At 41.7% G+C, this 21214-nt stretch overlaps 1 protein-coding gene across 1 annotated transcript in view; it reads right to left on the reverse strand.

The window, feature by feature from the left end:
- FRAS1 (Fraser extracellular matrix complex subunit 1) overlaps window positions 1–17683 on the reverse strand; it is a gene marked incomplete at both ends in the record, with an annotated part of 163381 nt that extends 145698 nt beyond the window's left edge. The window contains 2 exons of the mRNA XM_079534855.1: window positions 14267–14298; window positions 17626–17683. Of these exons, the coding sequence (XP_079390981.1) occupies window positions 14267–14298; window positions 17626–17683 (90 nt within the window). The remainder of the gene's footprint in view (window positions 1–14266; window positions 14299–17625) is intronic.
- Between the last annotated feature and the right edge of the window lie 3531 nt (window positions 17684–21214).

Consider the following 21214-nt stretch of genomic DNA (forward strand, 5'->3'; position numbering starts at 1 on the left):
GTGTTTCTGGCAGCCTTGCCAGATATGTTCAGCATGACACAGAAAGCACCCACACCTACCTATAACTAAGCATAAATACCGCGCCAATGGGAAACTGGACAATAGGACACTAAGCACAGCAGAAAATGCAGTTTAACAGCACCACCCCCTCCAAAGATGCAAAATGTCACTGATGATGCCTTTTTGTAGAGATTTCAAGAGGCTTGTCCCTCTGGTCTCAGACATTTCTCTGTCTGAAGCAAGGAGAACCAACAATCCTAGATCTTGTCAAAAGATGCACTGCAGTAAGGGCAGATAAGAAGAGATGGAAATATCTATGATAAATCCAGCACACTCCTCTCCAAAGCCTGAGATCCTAAGGAATTGTGACTCTTCTACAGCCAGCGAAACCTGCTGAAACCCACAGGAAAGCATCCCATGACCTTATGGGGACAGGCTGCTGCTAAAATGACACAGAACTGCTGGACAAACAGAATGCTGTGTTGAAACACCAAAGGACAGACGTGGCACTGATAAGCTGTATCTTCCAAAAGAAATAGTAGCAGCAGCATTTTCCTAAGTCATCTCTGATAAATCACAGTACTAGCGGACAAAACAGACAGGAAAAAAGAACATTACAGAAGTAAACATTATTAAACTCAGTTCTGCTTTTTAGCATATCAGTGTGCCTTGGATATGCTGTATCATCACAGCCACATCGCATAATCGGATTACTCTGAACTGTTGAATAACTAACTTCTTAGGAAGTAAAATTGCAGGGTTTTTCCTCTTTGTTTTGTTTTGGTTTTTGTAACAGAGTAAAGCAAAATACTGCAGCCATGCCTAAACTTCTGCAGTTGTAAGAACTACTGCTGTTAGGTAATAGAGCTTATAGCAACATTCACTGTGGCCACAGAAGCGGGATGGTTTTGAAGAAAACCTCCACATTATGTTACATACCTTGGTGTCATCTTCAGCTGGCTAAATATCATCAACAGGAGTAAGATGAGAGCATCCTGCTTAAATCACAGAAGGTAAGACCTGTGCCAGGACACGGCATTCAAGTATGCAACACACCTCTGATGGAACACTGCATAAATGCAGAAAGAGATATGGGTCTACAGTCTCCAGCAAACCAGCCTTGCTTTTTCTCTCTTGCAGAAGGGAGAATTGCTTTCCTATTTAAAACCCTGGAAGGCCAATACACAGCTCGTTTTGCTACAGCACTTTTAAAAGTCATGTAATTTTGCTTCCAGTGCAAAGCCTTACTATTCCTTTCAATGCTTTGCCATTAATTACTAGCAGAAAAGCCAAGATGTTCCTGATAACGTATACATTCCCAAAAGAAAGCCTATGACATAGAATTCCTCACTAAATCAACCTGACAACACTGAGCTTTTCCAGTGCAAACACAGCCCACCTATGATGACAGACAAGTCACACGTACTGAACACACACACACAGTGCTCATGGGCAGAGGGAGAGCCTGATGGACCTGAAAGTTTAAGCCTCTCTTGCTCTGTAATACTGAACCTCAGCATTTCTGTGGACTATAAGCAAGCTCTGTTGGTAATAAGCATATAAAGAGAATTAATTTTATCTGCCTAGGTAATGCAAACTTAAATACTGGGACAAATTCTGCTCAATTTATACTTGATTCTAACTCTATTATCTCCATTTTATCTAAAAAGACGTCCCAAAAGTCTTTAGGAGTCTTTTAGAGTAACATACTCACCTTTCTTTTGTCCTAAGTATTTCATTATTTTTTTAAACAGATTTTTACTATGTTTATGTTCGTTCTGTGAATCCATGTTTTAAATAAAACATGGAAAAGGGACCTAAGAATTTCTCCTTGAGTCATTAAATGGAAGCACATAATTCACTTTCATTTTGAAAAGACTCCCACTGATTGAGGCACTGTCAGCTTCCTTTTCTGTATATGCAAGGATCCTGCAGTCCTGAGGACTGAGGAGCTGAGGCAGAAAGAAGTAGACACAACTTTTAGGAGCATCTGAACTAAGGTAGAACTCAGGTTTTCAAAACAGAACACTTCTCAAATTCTGATTCTTTAAAACAAAACAAAATCCAGTGGAATGAAAATGCAGCATTATGTTTACTCTGTAACACTGGAAATTGAACTGTAAGTTAACTCCTTAAATACTGAAGAAAATAACATATTTTACATATACAGAAGCTTCTATAAAACTGCTAATAAGTTTGCTCATGTTTTCACCTGAAATCATACTACCAGGTTACCATACTACCATGCATAGAAGGATTTACTGTACCCACTAACTCAGAAGTGGTCATTAGTGTGTCAATAGTGACAGCTCTTTCTAAATGAGGGCAGGTTTGCAAGTTTATAACCAAATAACTGAATCTGTATTTCTTCTGAAAACATGGATACCACAAACCATGGAAGAAGAAACAACTTACACCATAATGGGCAAGATTAACTTTGGTTTCATGCTAGCTAACCAAACAAAAAACAACCATTCCCATATGACTGTGACAGACTATGACCATATCCACTAAAGTAGAGCAGTATATGAATCCTCAAGAAGCAAAAAGGTTAAAAGTTTCAGGGAGATTTCTAGTTGATAACTGTAACAAATGGCTGTATATATATATATACATATATATATATATATATATACATATATATATACATGTATATATATATATACATATATATGTATATATATATATATATATATATATACACCCACCCACACACACGCATATATACATATATATATATATATATATAGCTGCAAGGTCCAAAATTTCTTATCTTTGTCATCTTGCTGCAACACCTTCATTTGAGCTTCCACTGAAATCACGCTCAATACCAACTAGAACTGATCAAATTAAAATTTTCTTTTCGATTTGGAGTCTGCAAAAAGTTCAGTATTGATCTGACTAAAACACACAAAGAAGTTCATGAAACTTCTGGGGTCTTTTGAGCAAGTAAACATCTAGCTCAAAATACCACCAATTAATACTTGAACAAGTAAGATGTGGTCATGATTCCTCATCTGGAACAGGAAGGGGAGCTTGTTTTCCTCACTGACCCTGAAATATAGTTAAGGATCTCTGTAAATGCCTAAGACTCTCCTTTAGCCACAGTATTCTACATGGTAATATATCTGATGCCAAGGTTACAGGGATAGTTAGAGGATTAATTACTGGAAGATACTGAAGCAGCTATAGCGATTACAGAATTGAGTAAGTGCTGCATATCTTCTTCTAATAAGTCTCCCTAATCTATGGCTCAACAATAAATCATAGCAGTAAGAGAATTACAGCGGCCTTCCAATTGAAGTCTGCTGCATATATTCACACTAGAAATGAATTTTAGTACACATGATAGAAATGCAAATATCCCAGCATCATAAACTCCAGTGCATCATAGCCTCACTTGTCTCTCTATAGCTATTTTCAAGGGTGACAGATCTGAGATGTGGTATTAAAGCAATGAGCACATCTGGAAGATGTGTATTTTTATCTTTTCAATCAATTATATGTCTCCTGAAAGTATCAGGGAATATCTCAGACTCCTTGTGATGCTCAGCAGTTGAAACAACTACTGAAACATCTCAGTTAATGTTTTATCCTGGGCAATTTTGACTCAGTTTATTTAACAAGCCTGTGAAACAACTATAAGGCTGAGGGCCAGTTTCACACTGGCATTTCTGATGGAGATATGAAGTACTGAAATGAAAAAAAAAAAGAAGAAAAAAAATGCATGAAATCAACTTTGAAGATAAAAATTTCACCATGAGACCCCTGTCCACACGTAGCAGACCAATTCTGCTTTAGGACTGACAAAGACATTAATATCTATTTCAAAATACCAAGCAGGCAGTGACCACTTCATTGGAATTTGTTTGCCAAAGATGTTCTGAGGTTGAGAAATGAAATTCTGAACACAGCCTAAGCTGGCAAATGTGCAAATGTAGCCTGGCACTGGCACAGAGCAAAGCTGACTCCCTAAAGCTCTTTGACATATGGCAAGTAGGAGCCATTGATCAGTTAAAAATTCACATCCTAACTACATTTTACATATCTATCTGCTATTACCTGGTGATGAACAAACACATCTAAATGCGTCTGTTCCATTCGCCATGACCCACTCTTGTGTTAAGTGTTAGATATCTTAAGGACACAGCAAGCTGTTCACAGGACATAAAGAAGAAATTCAATCCATGCTAACAGTTTAATTAATAAACAAAACAACTTCTAGGCTTAGTTTTATATAGAGAGAACATTTCTTCTTGAGGCATACCAATGCTTCCATCGCTCGCACTCAAAAACAAGCTAGGATCTTTCTATATCCTCACAAGAAAAAGGTGCCCAATTTCCACTCACCCTTTATCCAGAAGTTCTCTGGAGATCACAAAAAATTTATAGCAAATTTCTACTAGTCCTAGGCACTCACAGCAAGCACCAATTATTTCTCAAACTACTGAAAAAACCCTAGCCCAAAAGACCTTGGTATGACATTCAATGTCATTCAAAAGAAAATTTCATGGTTCAGATATAAACCTATGATGACTGGTACTAAACAGAAATTGAAAGCACTGACAGAATGCACAGCTGCTGGAGAAAGCAGCACTCTCAGCTTTGAAAAACTGCAGTGGTGTTTACAGCATCTTTCTCAGATTCCATACATGATTGCTTCCCTCCATCAGAATACCAACATCAGAATGAAACAGCTGAAGTTCACAGATCACAGCAGTCTACAATGAGACTTGCCTGGGTGCGTGGAGCAATACACAGAATGCAAGTGAATATGCAGGAAGTTGAAAGAAAATCTCAGAGGAGGGCAATTGCTTGCTCCTGCTGCCACAACAAAGAAAGAACACAAACATTTTAAGCTCTTTTCTTAAAGTGCCCTGTTCTCAAAGCAGAGAGGCTGCCAGGCAAAACTCCCATCTCCCTTCAGGGAGAGGCAACCCTCTCCCCACCATCGGCTGGGCTCGAGATATGCCCTACATGTTCCCCCAGCTTATGCAGCAGTTACAGTAACAGTCATCCCATACCTCATATGGAAACAAGAAAGACATATGCAAAGAAACTGCTGCATCCCAGGGACTAGCAAGCATGCATGGGTGGGGTAGATGCTGGAAAAAAAATGAGACTGAAAACAGATCCTCCCCCTTTCAGCTACAAGCAAGCAAGCTTAAGTCATTCTTGGTTTTCTGACAATGCCCTTCCATATTTCTTTCCAATGAAAGACCTGTTTGTTTCTTTTCTAACATAAAATATGAACCACAAACTCTGATTTTTTTGCTCCTGCTTTCTGTCTTCATTTCCTCACTCCTAAAGCTGCTAATATATACACATACTCAGAGTGTCAACTCTACTTCTGTAAAATCCTGTCTCGGAATAATTAAAACTATATTGCTTTCTTATTAAGTTCAAAGACCTTAAAAAGTAATCTAGTGAACATTAATATTATAGCTTAGGAATACGATTATAGATTTTCCAGTAGTCCATAAAAGCTACATGATAACTGTGTCCTGCTATAAGAACTACGGCCTACTGGCTGATTCCTGCCACTAACAATTATTGGGCTGAAGAAAAGGGGGATCAGTTGTCACTTACAATTCCAGAAAGAGAGATGAAATGCAAGTGCTGACTGTTGAAATCTAAAATCAAATTGTAGCACATTTTGCCCACAGAATGATAAAACGAAATCCTTTCTGGAAAAGCACTGATTCCCAACCTGAATACCCTCTTGAATCTTCTGCCTGCGGCACTGCGAAACACTGTACTCACCCACTCCCAACCTGATCTTTGCTTCCTGTAACCCTGCTCAAGTGATAGTCACCAGCAGTGGTTGTGATGGCTGCATCTGACTTCAGCAAATAACCACCAGTTGGATGTGACTGGTAGTGACAGTGGTATCTGGCCCCAAGTGGATCTCTGGGATTTGTGGGAAACATAAAGCAACAGCCAAGGGATAATTTATGGCTGCGTGCCCACCTAACCCACAGTGCTGGTCAATGTCAGACTCAAGCCAAGTTTGGAACAACGTCCAACTCATGCCAATTTTGGCAGAAACAGACAGTAGTTTGTAATCAGTAAGCAAATATGACTATGAATGAACAACCTTATCCCATAAATACTGAGCAGCCCAAGAGCCCCTCAAGATCTCTTGCATGGCAGCAGGCTGCCCAATCGGATCCCCCCTCATTAGGGACCCAGGTTATGCCTGCTGCACAGGCCCTTTCTGCCTGGATATCAAGAGATTCCTTAACACTACAGATCATCAGTAAAAGAATAACAGCTTGCTAAGCTTTGCTAGGATTATATCCTTGATTGACGGTGCACATATAATCCCTTAGATATAAACCACTGACCAAGCCTGGGATTTGGATATAGCCGCAAATAGGCTCCTTATCTCTTTGGGACAAGGAGTCTGAAAGCACAATGGGAGTCTCCTGGCTGAGTGCATTTAACCCTATCCTCCATGCATTAAATAATAACTGGACCTTGCCTTTTCAAATCTTGTTATGTCGCCGTCTTATTTATGATTAAGCTGAGTCAGACAACTATTTCATATCAATAAATATATTGATGCTTCTCTCTGACGAGTGTATAATTCTACAACAGGCACACAGACCTGTCACTGCCAGACACAAATGAAAGTCTCAAACACATGAATATCCTCACAAACCTACTTGTACCAACCCCACTGAAGAGAATAGCTCTGCAACCAAAATGTAGGCACATGCCATGCTCCACAAAGAACAGCATTGGCTTATGTCCTCATACACACTGATAGATCATAATACATTTAAAGATTCGATGACTACCACTTTCCATCCCCACTTTCACCATGCAGCCAGTATTTTTTTTTTTCACCTGACATTTTTACCAGCTGTAGGACATTGCCTCCAGCTCCAAAGCTGGCACTTATAGAACCAGAGCTTTCATGGCAGGGCCCAGGTTAGGCATACATACCAATACAACAGAGTTTCTTGCCTGTGCCAGCTCAATTAGAAACTACATTTGAGACAGGTCCCCAGGTGATGTAAGCTGTCACCTTTCTATAGCTTCCTACACTGCTTTGCTCTTTTCACAAGCCTTTCATTTGAAAGCATTGCAAGCATTTTCCACCAGCAGAAACTTCTACTTCTACTTCTACTACAACTTCTTTTAACAATTAACAGGACATCACAAGCTGTACTCCAAAGAGAAAACAAACAAGAACCCCAATCGAAGTTTTGAGAGGATTGAAGAGAGGGAAGGAATGAGGAAACATAACCTGAATTACTGACCTTGTGAAGTAAAAGAGGAATTTTTCATGTGAGGAATACAGGAAGAAAAACTAAAAGACAAATTACAATGAATCACTTCCTAAAGAAGGCTCTTTCAGTGCCTATAGAGAGCTAGAAGACAAAATGATTTGTGAAATTCATAAATGACTAATAACCGTTGAATTGTTGCACTGGTAAATGAACCTTTGAGAAACTCACCATCTCCTACCAAGGCTTTGGCATATAGCTCCTATAACTGTGACATTAAACGTTAATCATCTACCTAAAGATCATGTTTGTGGAGGAATAGCTGCCATCCAGGAAGATCACTGAAATGGAAAATACGGAGCAGGACAGCTCGTGTACGGACTCCAATCTCCAAACACAGCTGATCCAAAATCACCTCCCACAACACAATAAAGATGAAAGCACGAGCCTTTTGCCCGCCCATGCAAAGAACATGACAACCAACAGATTCTCAGTAGTTGCAAGGTAAAAATACACAAGTTACAGAAAGCCCAGCGTCTCCAATTAAAGCTCAAAAGCCTCAAAGAAATGCAGAACTACCTTTAAGCCCAATAGTTTGACCATATTTCTTCTGGTTCTTTTCTGTCCACTGCAGAGAGAGCTGTGAGGCATCCATTTCAGGGCATGCAATGACACAAGCTTTGCTTGTGCTGCATCAAGTTCAACATATTATGGCACAGAAACACCAGCACCACTACTGTAGTTATTCTGCGGAAAGGGACGTCACCCCCTCAGAGAGTTGGAGTGCAAGACACAAATCTCTGTATTCTTCCTGTGCTACTTCTCTCGGTGCCTGCTTTTATCCCTTTCTGCATCAAATACAGGACAAGGCATAGGCAGCTGTTAACAGTGCTAGTGGCCTACAAATTTATACATCGTATATGTATATATATACATCGTAGAAGACCCTTCGGTTGCCAGTGGAATTGGTTACTGGTTTTTTCACTTAGACAAGCACGTAGAAAGAGTGGTATTTACGCTCTCTCTCATTTATGACATGTTAGTATCTTGTCAGCGCTTCTGAAACATTAAAGCCCCCCTAAGGCACTGCTCATACACAGTCATTATGGGTCAGATGCAGAGCCTTCCATCTGTAGCATAACTTCTCTCTCCTACCAGTACGGCAGAGGTGTAGTGCAAGCAGAGCCTGCCAGCTTTTCAAGAGGATCTTACAGTGAGCTCCCAGGACTTCATCACTGCAGGAGTTTTTAATTGAGGGGATAATCACACAGTGGTGTTAGAGCTCCACAACTGCTTTTCAGAAGTAAAAAATGAAAAGTTAAAAACAGACTGATGTGCAAGCTATGCTGATCACCTTTATATACTATATCATACTCACTACACTGACATAAAACTAAAATACATAGATTCTGAGGTTCTAATTCTATGTTATTTATCATTGAGAACAAGTTTAGTTTCAAGTTCCCACAAGCAGAACAAACATAATAATACTGGAAGATATCAGTGCTCAGCTCCGCTACTAGCTTTCCTTGTAAAATTGGTGTTTATAGTCCTAGCCAAAAAAAATTACATGTCTTATAGCATAGTGGTTTTCATATCAAAAAGAATTACTGCATCATACTAAAATGTGTGTCTTGATCCACCAAGTAGTAACTCTTAGCTGGAGATGAGATTTCAGTACATCCTCAGGAGAATACTCTTCATCTCACATCCAAGCTTTTTACCTCATGCCATAAAAAAAAAAAATGAAGCCTACCCATATTCCTCCATATTACGCTATTATTATCAGGAACACAAAGAACATGAGCAGCACCTGCATCATTAAAAAAAAACAACCACACAACACTTTTCAAGTAGATACTTTTGTCTTTTTTATTTTCCATCTTCAGTTCATCTCAGCACTCTGAAATCCCTGTGGAAGGCATTTCCTATGTAAGAAGTGTCTCATTAATAAACCTGAATGGAACACAATTCATGTAAATTGAGAGGTATATTTTCCATCACCTTGCACTTCCATTCACAGCCACACAATACAAGGATAAATTGGATATTAGGCACCACACATAAAACATTACTTAGTGTTATGCACTCGCCCTAAGATGTGAGAGGCTAGACAACAGCACTGCAGAATCAGTACCCTATTACACCAAATTCACCCCCAGCTCTGGCCTCTCCATCACTAGCTGGGAGAGTGATGACATCTAATTGTACATGCTCAATAAATAAATGTTATCACAGGGCATCATTCAGATCTTATCTCTACAACAATATAAGAGTCTGCAATAGCAGGAAAAAGCTACCTCAATCTCACGAGTCTCCCACACATAACTCACAACCTCCTTAACGCCTTAAGTGGGCAACTGCACAAGAGCAAACTGGGAATGCTGATTGCTCCAAGAAGAAATCCCTCTCTCCCCAGCAAAAAGAGCAACAGAACGTTCTGTAAAACATTCATTTGCACATTACACAGCAGAGATTCATGCTGCTGTAAACGACAGTTTATAGCTACAAAATGTTATATGCATGTTGTAAACACAAGTTTATAGTTTTGTTCTCTGGAGGAGCTGAGGATGTAACCCTCAGGCTAAGTGGGAGCAATTAAATCACATTATTTATATCATCCATTTTCGACGTCTTAAAAAGTTACCAAGAAAAAATTCAACTGATATCACTGATTCTCACCTCATTTTTCCGGTATTAACTTGCTATCCTTCTAAAAAAAAAAAAAGAATCATTTAAAAAGAGGTTGCTCTTTTTTTTTTTTTTTTTTTTTTTTTTTTTTTTTTTTTTTTTTAAACATCACTGCTACTCTATCTTGTTATGTTTCCTAACCAAAAGTGGTCTGCATCTTCTAAAGATGTATTTCAAATAGTTACTTAAGTTACTTAGGATAGAAGCTATCCAGAATGGGATGTATTACTTCATGTTTGAAGAAGCATTTTCTATTTATACTTCTCCTGGCACTTTTGACTCAAGCTATGGATGGATACAGAAAAAAAAAAATCAACTTGATATCAAACCTTCTTTAGAGTTCATATAACAACACACCCACGCAAGTTCCAGATTTTTAAGTTTATCATTTTTTTTTTTCATTTACAAGGGAAAATGATTACATTAGGCACTGAAATGGATGAAATAAACAAAACATAATCCCAATTTAAAGAAAAGCCTTGGGGCTTACTGTGTAAGAGGCCGATTCTTGCTCATTCATCTCTATGTCTGCATTTCTTCTCCCCTACCTTGTTCTAATATCTTCCCCTACTGGTCCAGCCCCTTGCAAGTGGTTCTAGAATGTTACCACTAAAGCACAAGTTGAGTTGATGGTCTAATTAAAACACAGCTGAAGGAAGTCGTATTTATACAACAAATGTTTGGCAACCTGTGATTTTTATTTTTTGTGCCCTCTTCCATGATTAATTTCAGAGCAGATGGATTAAAAGCTCAGCTATCAGAAGAGCTGCTAGACAGGCTCTTCCCCTTTATGGAAAAGGCACAATTGCTAAACCCGAGTCTCTCATTTCAAGACATTCAAGTCAATTAAGAACTTTACTTACCTTGTATCCTTTTTTAGATTTTAGATTTAGCTTTCAGAATGAAAATGGGAAAATAAACTTTTGGTAGAAGTGCAAGTACAGTAGAATTTGCTGTGGGAGTTAGGTTAGGGCTTTTTATTCTTATTGTTGCGATTTCCATTCGAACTTCAAGATTAAAACCATATTTCACTTCAAGAGAAGTTGCTGCTTTACAGCATTAGACAAGTGCTATACGCGTTATCTGGAAACTTCCTATAGAATCTGTCGATGTACCCAATTCACCCTGCATCCACTATCAGCAGTTATCGCAACAAACCATGCCCATGTTTTAATAAAACCAGAAATAAAAGCTAACTGGACACAGCTCAGATGGACTTGTCCTTAATTAGCAGATAGAAAGTGTAACTTACCAAACCACGCTTTGCGTTTAACCCAAACATCACCTTTATTCATGACCCCATTCTTCCCCTCTCATCTGGCTGAAAACTCTTCTTGGCATAAGCCAGCTGGATGAACAGTGCAGACAGACTTTACCAATACCTCCTCCAAGCATCTTCTTTAACTGGGGCATGACAGTCTCCTCATCCCCACCAACACCATCCTCCAGAACAACACACAGCGTGTAGTTTCTTCTTAACTAAGCAAGGGAAGCTGCTGTGCTGGCTGCATGGACCTGAAAACTCCCTCAAAGGTGAAGAACAAGGGAATAACACAAGCCTCCTCAGCACAGTTGGAAACAAAACATAAAAAATGTGTTTTTCCTCAGAGGAAATGCATGAACAGAAGTTGACCCTTGATATACAATCAGCTAAGTCACTCAAGCAAGATGCAGAATGCTTTCCCCAATAGTAAGGATTCAAGTAACTCTGCAATAGTGGCATTCACTATACTTGAATATTTGATTTACGCTCCAAGGATTTTTCAAGTGACTTAACAGTCTGGGTTTGCAATAGAAGCAAAACAGCCATGTGCCATTAAGCAAGACCTGCAGCAAGTACAGTTCCTATAACAACCCAGTAACGGCTCACTTACAGCTACTTGTATATGACACATCAAAAGAAACAAAAATAAGAAAAAAGAAACCCTGTGTAGCATGAAGCTGAATGGAAAAAAAGGGTTTCTAACCATAATTTAAGGAAGATTCTGCAGATATGTTTGCAGGGAGGAATGAACAACTCTTTCAGTACCACAGGCACACTGCAGGGCAGCCACTGCAGCCAACAGACATCAGGCGAGGTTGCAAAGTTTGGCTTGATGCCTCCTTGTCATTCAGAAAATGTAATTCAGAAAAAATCATTTCTATTAGTAAATGATTTTAAATAAACACAGCACAAGTAAAGTCACATTCTTCCTCTGCAACAGATACTATAAGGATAATATCCCTAGTTTGCGTGTTTGCCCTGCACTTGGATTTCTTCAATGAAGACATTTCTTTATATTCAATCTCTTAAAATCATATACAAATGCTAAGACACAAAGTTATTCCCTAATGTGCTCTGCTCCCTTCTGGGCACACAGCAGCATCACTAATGAGGAATCCTACACCCCAATTCTGCTACCAAACTCATCTGACAGAACAGATGAGAATCTCACATGGCCTCAGGCTAGGATGGTGCCTGTTCTTGGTTTCCTCCTGCTTCCTGGAGTGCAGTCAAATTCACAAGGCTGGCACAGGGCGCACCTCTGCTACAACCAAACTCACTTGGTTCTACTGGTGTCATCCATTCCAGCTAAATTAATCACATACTGTTCTGACAGTGCTGCTGTTTCTCTGGCGAGAGATGGGATAGGAACTTATTTTAAGAATGACAAGCCTGAGTTGTTCCACTTTTACTGTATTATAAATGTCATCTATATTAATATTTTTTAATATAATTTATTAATGTTTTTTTTTTTTTTTACTTTAGCGGAGTCTAGTGTGACAGGACAAGGGAAAATGTTTTCAAACTAAAAGAGGAAAATTTTAGTTTAAATACATTGTTTTTGTTTTTTTTCACAATAAAGGTCACAATAAATTGGTGAGGCTCTGGAACAGGTCACCCAAAGAGATGGTAGATAGGTCTTTGGATACATTCAAGATCAGGCTGGATCAGGCTCTGAGCAACCTGACCTAGCTGTAGATGTCCCTGATCATTGCAACAGTGTTGGACTAGGCTACCTTTAAGGGCTCTTTCCAACTCATGACACTATGAAGTCAACAGTATTGTAAGCAAGTTCTTTAAAAAAGACACATATACAAGATATCCCACAGTTTTCACGTAAAAAATTTATGTTAGGATATCATCAAGATCTGCACTAGCATTTCAAACATACAGCTGCAGGAGAAGAGTAGGGAAAGAACATCAGAACAACAAAAACACAGATAGCCAAAAAAAAACTTGTAACTGACACATCAGTAAGAAGTGGTACTGTCCTCACTGAGCTGCACTGCTCAGAAGAAACTGATCTGCCATACAATTTGTTAAAGTTGGAGTCCACACACTTTCCAATTGCTTTTGAAAGACTGAAGCTCCACATTCCATTTCTAACAGAAGCAAACTCATTCGGCCTGATATGGCTCCCCCCAAACCACCTACAGAAAACATTCACCCCCAGCAATTTGCCCTACCTTTCCCTCTTCAGGCAAAATAACTTCCTAGATGAAAGGTCCAGGACAGAAGGTCAAAATCTACACAGTGGTCACAACCTACACAGTGGTCACATTTATTTTGCACATGTCCAGCCTGGCTAAAGAGCTCTACAAGAAATGTAGAAGACTCAGTTTTTCCTGTATACTGTTGCATGCTGCTTCCCATACCAGAGCAACAAATCTCTGAGCAGATCAGCTGTGGAATCAGAGGTTGGAATAGAAGCATTCCAGAAAAGCAAGCTTTTAGACCATTTTCTTTCAGCACAAAGTACCTCTGCAAGAAGGACATGTGATCCAGAACACAGTAGTTTTACAAGAAGCACAGACTTTAACTATTTATGAAGTTATTCACTGACTTAAGTGCATACAGAGGAAGACTAGGAAAAAAAAAATACTCTGGGTTTAGAAAGAAGAGTCAAGGTACATATTACTTACCATAATTAGCTGAAAGAAAAGTAAGTGTTAAATTGCCATCATTAACATCCCATTAATTTAAGGCAAAAAAGAAACAAACAAACAACTGAACACAGAACGTACCTAATATTACTGAGACACTTTACAAAAGACTATTTTGTCCTGCTTAGGACTGTGTGCTTACAATCTTTATCTTCCAGGAGCCACAAAATCAATACAAATAAAGAGATGGAGAATGGTTGGGTTCTCAAAGACCTAGTGAGAATTTCTGACTACCCTGAGGGCAGTTTTTGCTTTGCTGTCGTTTTCCCTGCAGGCTGAAGACTGACAGCTCTACGAAGTGCTTTAAGTTCACCCATCCCCAGAGGCAGAGGTGACAAAATCAGCAGTCAGACTCCAGTTCAATAGCGCTTTCAAACACTTTCCCCAGCATTAACACATTCAAGCTTACCTACCTCAAACAACAAGCCTTGATAGACACAGGCACCTGCAGGACAAAACCAGAAAATGGATTCGAATTAAAAAAAAAACAACAAATAACAATACTGCCCAGTCATACAGGTGGTACCTTACAGCCCAGTAAACATTAGACAGAATAAAGTGCACTGAAACTGGGAAAGACATTATCCTTAAAAGGATCAACCTGCACCATCACCAAGCCACCCAATTTTTGCTTTTATTTTTGAACAGGTCGACCCATTCCCCATAACAACCTTACACCCTCTCAGGTGAGGGACAAAATCCTGCGTTTGGTGCCACTCAGGTGAGGGGCACATCTTCTCTCCCTTTGCTGCCATACCAACAGCTGCCTCCTCTAAGGTAGAAATTCTCACAATACACACATCAGATGGAGCTTATGATTGCATTTTTACTATGATTCATGGCCAGAGCTCTTCGTGAAATACAGGGAAGCCACTTCTATTCAAGGGCAAAATACAACTCTTAAAAATGCAGTTACATGGTTACAGGGCATTTCATTAGCATGCTAAAGAGCAGCCCCTTCTGTGTGCTGCTATAAATCCCTTTATCGTTTATAGGAGAAACAAATAAGCACATGAATATCCACATAAAAACGCAATGACTGTGAGAAGAGCTGGCATGAATTCCTGCTCCTAAATCACTCCACATGCAACAGGGGACATTTCCCCTATCGACAGGCTCACTGAACTGTCCTTCAGGCTTCCTTGTTCTCATTGCTGACCTTACTGGATGAGGGAAAGCATCTCCAAGCAAGCGATAGGGAGATTTGCACCCATTCAAGCACATTTCATACACTGTACTTCAATAAATCAAATAAGAAGTTATAAAATAAAACCATGAATAAGTTGAATGACAGTTCTTTCACTGATTTTCTGGGAAACTGCCATTCTCAAACAACAGCACATATCTGTCTAGTGAAAATGTGAGAAGAATGTGAAATCAAAAGCAACCCAAGAAATTCAAAAGATGAAAAGCTGCCTCAAGGGACCACGCAGACAACTAAGAAATTCCTTGTTAAAGAGTGTTTTTTTTCCCCCCCAAAAAAAGCAGATTACACAAATTTGTACAGAAAACCTCAGAGCTACTCTGCTTCAGATCAAGAGCTCCTCCTTCGAGCTGGTCCTCAGCTCAGCAACAAGAGGCTGCAAAGGCACCATCAGGAATTACTTTCCCTCGATGAGAAGATGAGCCACAAGAGCCCAGTCATGTTTCTTTCAAACCCAGCAGGAAGCTTTCTGCTCATGCTGACAACAGACAAATCAATCCCTATCCATCACACACACTAACTGCGCGCAGGAAGAGAACCATGTGCTGAAACACTGCCTTTCACTCTCCCCTTCGCATAGTGCCCTGCACAGCACACTGAGCTATGCCATTAGCCACCTGGCATTTGGAAAACGAGCTCTGCATTTTTGTAGTGGTGTCAAGGTACTCAAGTGCAACTATGACTATCTGCAATTACCTGTTCATTCATTTACTTCAATCTCATAGCAACTCAGGTTAGACTCAGCCAAATCTTGATGTCATGATACTGCAACTGCTTTCTCAAAATAGCAGTTATCTTCCTGCTCCTTTACACCTCTTTCTCTACACTCTCCTCTGAGAAGAGATAATTTCAAAGTTCATCATCCTGCTGCAACTCAAAATTCAGTGCAAAACACTACAAGGTCACTAATTGCTAGAAGGCACATGAAAAATAATACTTAACACCGATTATTTAAAGCCTGGATGTTTTAGTCTTGAAAAGGGTTTACCGTCCTTCTTTTTACGCTCACTTAACAGCTATAGTTCCTTAAAAAAAAAAAAACAAAATGATGATTAAACATCCTAAAAGATGAATTATTGTGTCGAAACCCTCACTGAAGACCTGAAGTCTTAAAAAAAAAAAAAAAAAAAAAAAAAAAAAAAAAAAAAAAAAAGGAGGGGAGAGAGAAAAGAAAAGAAAAAAAAAAATCACCAGCATTCCCCATTTCAAGAGGGTTTAATTACATGTAGGACCCCTTGGTGCCTGGCCCTGTAAATACCTTGCATGAGAACAATCGTGTGCCAAGGAACTCGTCGCGTCTACAGCACAGAGTGAGGCACAGAGCGAGAGCAGCTGCCTCAGTGGCACACCTACTGCCTCCACTGCACTCTGCACACAGGCTCACCTCAGCCCACGTGCCAGTATAAAGCAGAGAGCCTGCTTCTTCCTCTCTCTATTAAGAGTGTATTTTACTCCCTCACCGGTTATGAAGGACACTCAGATACAATAAATCTTTACAAGGCTTGGTAAATCCTCAGTTTCACATACATCACAGCTTTTTATTATTGTTGCTCCCAATTCTTCCTGCCATTCCAACATCCCACCCAGCAGCTTTGCTCTGAGCCCAGGACCTCACAACATGCACAATGAACAACAGCACACTTTGCATCATCCTAGCTTTCCACACAACTCCACATCACCAGCACGATAAACGCCTGTTCACAAAGCTGATCCTGATGGGTTTCCCAAAAGAACAGCGCTTTCCATATACTGAATGATCTAGGGAAGAAACCCCAAAACTTTCAGTCTAGTTGTAAGGCACACAGGATACAGGTGGTTGATGGCGGCGGGGGGGGAGACAAGTTTCTCAGAAGGGACCTCTCCACAGGTTACATCCACAGTTGCATCTGACGGTTCCTCCATTCACAATCACGCACGCAGCTACTGACTACTTCTGTTCGTGAGGACAACCGCACGTGTGGCACCCGGTGTTGTTACACTGGGAGACGCATTCAGAGAGTCGGCCGCTTTGGGAACAGCCAACCTGCATCGTCAAAACCCTCATCGCACAGGGCACGCGCCTTTGCCCTCTATCACCACGGCGACCTGCGTCGGGCGGTGGGACAGGGAGCTCTATCCTCTTCCTTGCTCGGGCTCTCGAAACCCACCGTTCTAAGGAACGCGAGCCCTCCCAGGAAGCCTGCTCTGGAAAAACCCATCCACAGCTTAGCGGTGATCCGCAGCGGTTCCCTCCGCACCCTCAGACGCCCATCAACCCGAGGCTAATCCCGCAACCCCAGCCTCACGGAAAGCACCTCCGGAGGGCAGCTGCAGGAGCACCGCCTCGCTGTCCTCGGCTCCCCGCGCTGAGCGATGGGGCGGCGGGACGGGGCGCACCGCCCGCGGAGAGGCAGCCAAAATGGCGGGGGGCGGCAGGCGGACCCCCGCCCGGGCCGGCGCGAAAGCGCCCCGAAACCCCGAGAAAAAAGGCGGGGGAGCACTTCTCTTAAGAGCACCGGCCTTCCGCGGGGGAACGACCGGAGCCGGGACGGGGCCGGGGAAGGAGTCCGGCGCGGGGCAGCGACTCACCTGAGGCGGAGGCGGCCAGCGCGGCGCCGAGCAGGCACAGCGGCAGCCAGGCGCCCATGGCCGGCCGCGAGCGAGAGGAGCGTGCTGCAGGGAGAGGAGGCGGCGCCGCGCCGGAGATAGGCGTCCCGCCGCCCCTCGGCAGGTGCCGGGGCCGCGCCTCGCTTCCAAACTTTCCCGCAGACAAAGCCGCCCCGCTCCGCGGCCCGCCCGCCTCTCCTCCCGCCCCCGGCGGCGAGCGGCGCGGGGCGAGCAGGCACGAGCGCCCAAGAACGGGGCTGAGCGTCGGCGCCGCCTCCGCCCCCGGCCCTGCGGGTGCCCAGCTGTGCCTCTCGGGGACGGCGCGCGAGGAGCGAGCCGCGAGGCCGCGCGTGGCGGCACGGGAAGGGGGGGGAGGAGGGGGAAGGGTCGTGCAGCCGCCGGAACGCGGCTCGTGGGGCTGCGGGGCGGCTGGTGCGGGCTGCTGGGCACGGTAGGAAGCTGATGGGCGGCGGCAGCTGCGTGCCGCAAGGGAGCGCTTCCCTCCCCGCCTTCAAAGCGCCCAGCTCAGAACTCGGCGTGCTTTGCTCTTCCCCTGGCACATTCTTCGAGGAAGAAATAACCAACGGGCAGGAAGAACAAACCGAGCGCCCAGAACTTGACAAAAGCTAACGAGGTGGCCCAGATCAGATTTTCTTTTTTAGGCACTTCCCCGGCTCCTGCCCCGGCGCTGCGAGCTGCTCCGCTCTCCCGCGCCACGCGCTCAGCAAGAGAGCTGCTGCACTATGAGAATGGGGTTCCCATAGGGCAGGGATAGAAACCTCTGAAAGCAAAAAGCAAATAAATTGACCCTACTGTTTTTTAGCCTGTGAGCAAAGTCATCTTCGGTTCCTTTCAGTGCACCTACTTCATAGCAGTATCCCAATTATGAGGGAGCAGATCCCGCACAGTGCCGGACCACTGATGTGTTCTGGTTTGTTTGTTTAACCCTTTAACCCTCCTGTTTGCCTCCAACACAGCTGGTCTGATTAAATGCAGCTATGCCAGCTAATTTACTAGCACTCCCTCGTAGTAACTAAATCTGCTCAATTCTGATCACCTGCTAATGAATACCACTGTTTTGAACTCTGAGGTCATTTTTTTTAGAACCTCATGCCATTAATTACTGTAACAACTCCAGCAACAAATATGAGAAATAAGATGTACAGCATGGCACTGATCCGAGTTCAAAACAGTAATGTACACTATGAACTTGTGGCTGCTATACCAGTATTACTCATTAGCTGCTAGCAGGAACTACTTGCACAAAAAGGAGGAGTGGAGAGACATCTAACCACCAGCACACATATAAGCACTCCCCGAACAAATATTTCATGTTAATTCAGAATACTGTAGAAACGACTAAGGAAGCAAACACATGGGCCTTAATTCCCTCTTAGTTAATCTAATAAAAATCAGGATAGCTTAACTGAACTCGAAGGAGCATGAGGCAGGCAAAGCAGGTGGAAATAGTTAAGGAGAGCCAGGCATTCAGTGTCCATTAACTTTATAGCTGTGCAAAGCCCTGGAGGTTCTTACCACGAAGAGGCACTTCTGAACCAGCTGCACATTTAACAATTAAACATTGATTGGAACATTTCTGGCTGCTTGCTGTGCTCGTTTTCTGTTAACCAGTGGTATAAACAAGGCAACCAAACACTGTCAATATTTTGTCATATAACCACCTTCACAAAACGCACAGCATCTTTCAAATTACTGCTGCAGAGCAGTCTGCCTGTTAGCTTTGAATCATACAAAGCTAAGCAGAAAAACGGCCTTTGACATACTTCAGTATTTCAGTCAGTGCAGGAGAAAAGCTCCAAGACAACACAGTCTAGCAAAACAAGGTGTTTTGACAGACTTAACTCCAAAAAAACAGTTGAAAACAAGACAATCTGTCACCTGCTCATGCTCTTGGTGAGATTTTGATTCAAACCAATGATCAAAATAAGCCAAGTGAATCCTTTCTTTGTACATGACATAGAAAGAAATGGTCAGGAAAAAAGAATGTAATTACTAAGGAATGCCAGCAGTATTTGGAAAGTCAATCTGTTAATCTTTTGCTTTGCATGTATTTTTCATTGCTGTGCTCAACTGCATGCTAATGTTTTGTTCTGCTGTGTCCAGGAGGAAGAGAGGGAGAATTGGCTCAGAGAACAAGTTGCTTAACCTATACATTCTTTGATTATTTCATGTTTCTGTCCATCTTTCCTGTACAATTCTGTGTCCTTTTACAATTTCCCCCTTTTCAGCTGCAGCCTCCTCTTCTCTATTTCTTCTGCCTTCCTGTCTACTGTTCTCATTTTGGTTCTCTTTCCCTCTTCCTTCTTCCCCATCTCCAGAGTGCTGACCTGCTGACCATTCCCATGCCACTACCTTGTTTTTGTCATCTCTCCATCTTTCTTCCAAGACACCCTACAAGGCAACTCACAGTTATTGACTCACCTGTGAAGCAACCAGTTTTTGCTCCTTTGGCAAAAAATGCTGTTTTCCATGCCTAAACTTCACTAAAAAAAAGTAAAAAAGAGAAGCTAAGGAAGTCAGATTTACAATCCTTCCTTGTACTTTGTGTTATTAGCCGTATCTACCCTTACAGTAAGGTCTCTCTGCTATCAGGACTACCCCTTCTCTAATACTCTATACTCCAGTTCTTACCTATGCCTACAATCTCCAGCTCTCCTATTCTGACTCATTTTACTCCCTTCTACATCCTGGGCCCTCTACTACACTATAACCCTTAATATTTTAAGAAAACCAAGGGGTTTGAAAAGGAAATACAAAATTCAAGGCCAGAGGCAGCTCCTTAAGGTGTTTATGACCAGTCTGCAAACAAAAGCAGCTGAAGACTCAAGCTGAGCAAAAGAAAAAATGCGCTCCTTGAAGGAGTCAATTTCTACACCCCATGCAACATAGAGGAAGAGTAAAGATTTAAGTCAGTTTCTTTCCATCTCACATAGAACGAAGAAAAGCACTTCTTTGTTGTTGTTAGAACCCATACCATTCTGGTATCAGCAGACTCGAGTGTGTGGACTTTTAGTAACATCAAGAGAGAATGTATTTCACCATTCAACTGTCAAGGCAGATAGCATTACAGGTTTTAACTCACTCAAGATTACCATAAGAGTAGCTTACACTAACATTATTTCAAAGAAGTTGTTCAAGTCAGTCAAAGAATTCAAGACAATTTCAAATACGTAGTGATTTTAGAGGAGACTGCTCTTCATTAGGATCCTGGAAAACATAAAGATATTTAAAAGAAAATATTCCAAGTTTTGCACCAAGGCCTCATAAATTGTATGTTTTGTATAGTCTTCTCTTTCACATCTGCATTTTTTTAACCCCTAATTCAACAGAAATCCAACTTTCCCATTTCGAGTCTATTTACCAGTTAACAGCAATGTAAATAACAGAACTAGACTATCTAGAGAAACTGAATTTTAGTAAGACTGTAAGTACACATCTTGCAAAGCAGCAACCCAACTGTCATCTGGAGCCACATATCTCAGAAACAGGAGCAGAAAAATCCATGGAGATTTTAAGAATGTGTGGTTGTTTTTTTTGTTTTGTTTTGTTT

Source organism: Tetrao urogallus (assembly GCF_951394365.1).
Source record: "Tetrao urogallus genome assembly, chromosome: 4".
Lineage (NCBI taxonomy): Eukaryota > Metazoa > Chordata > Aves > Galliformes > Phasianidae > Tetrao > Tetrao urogallus.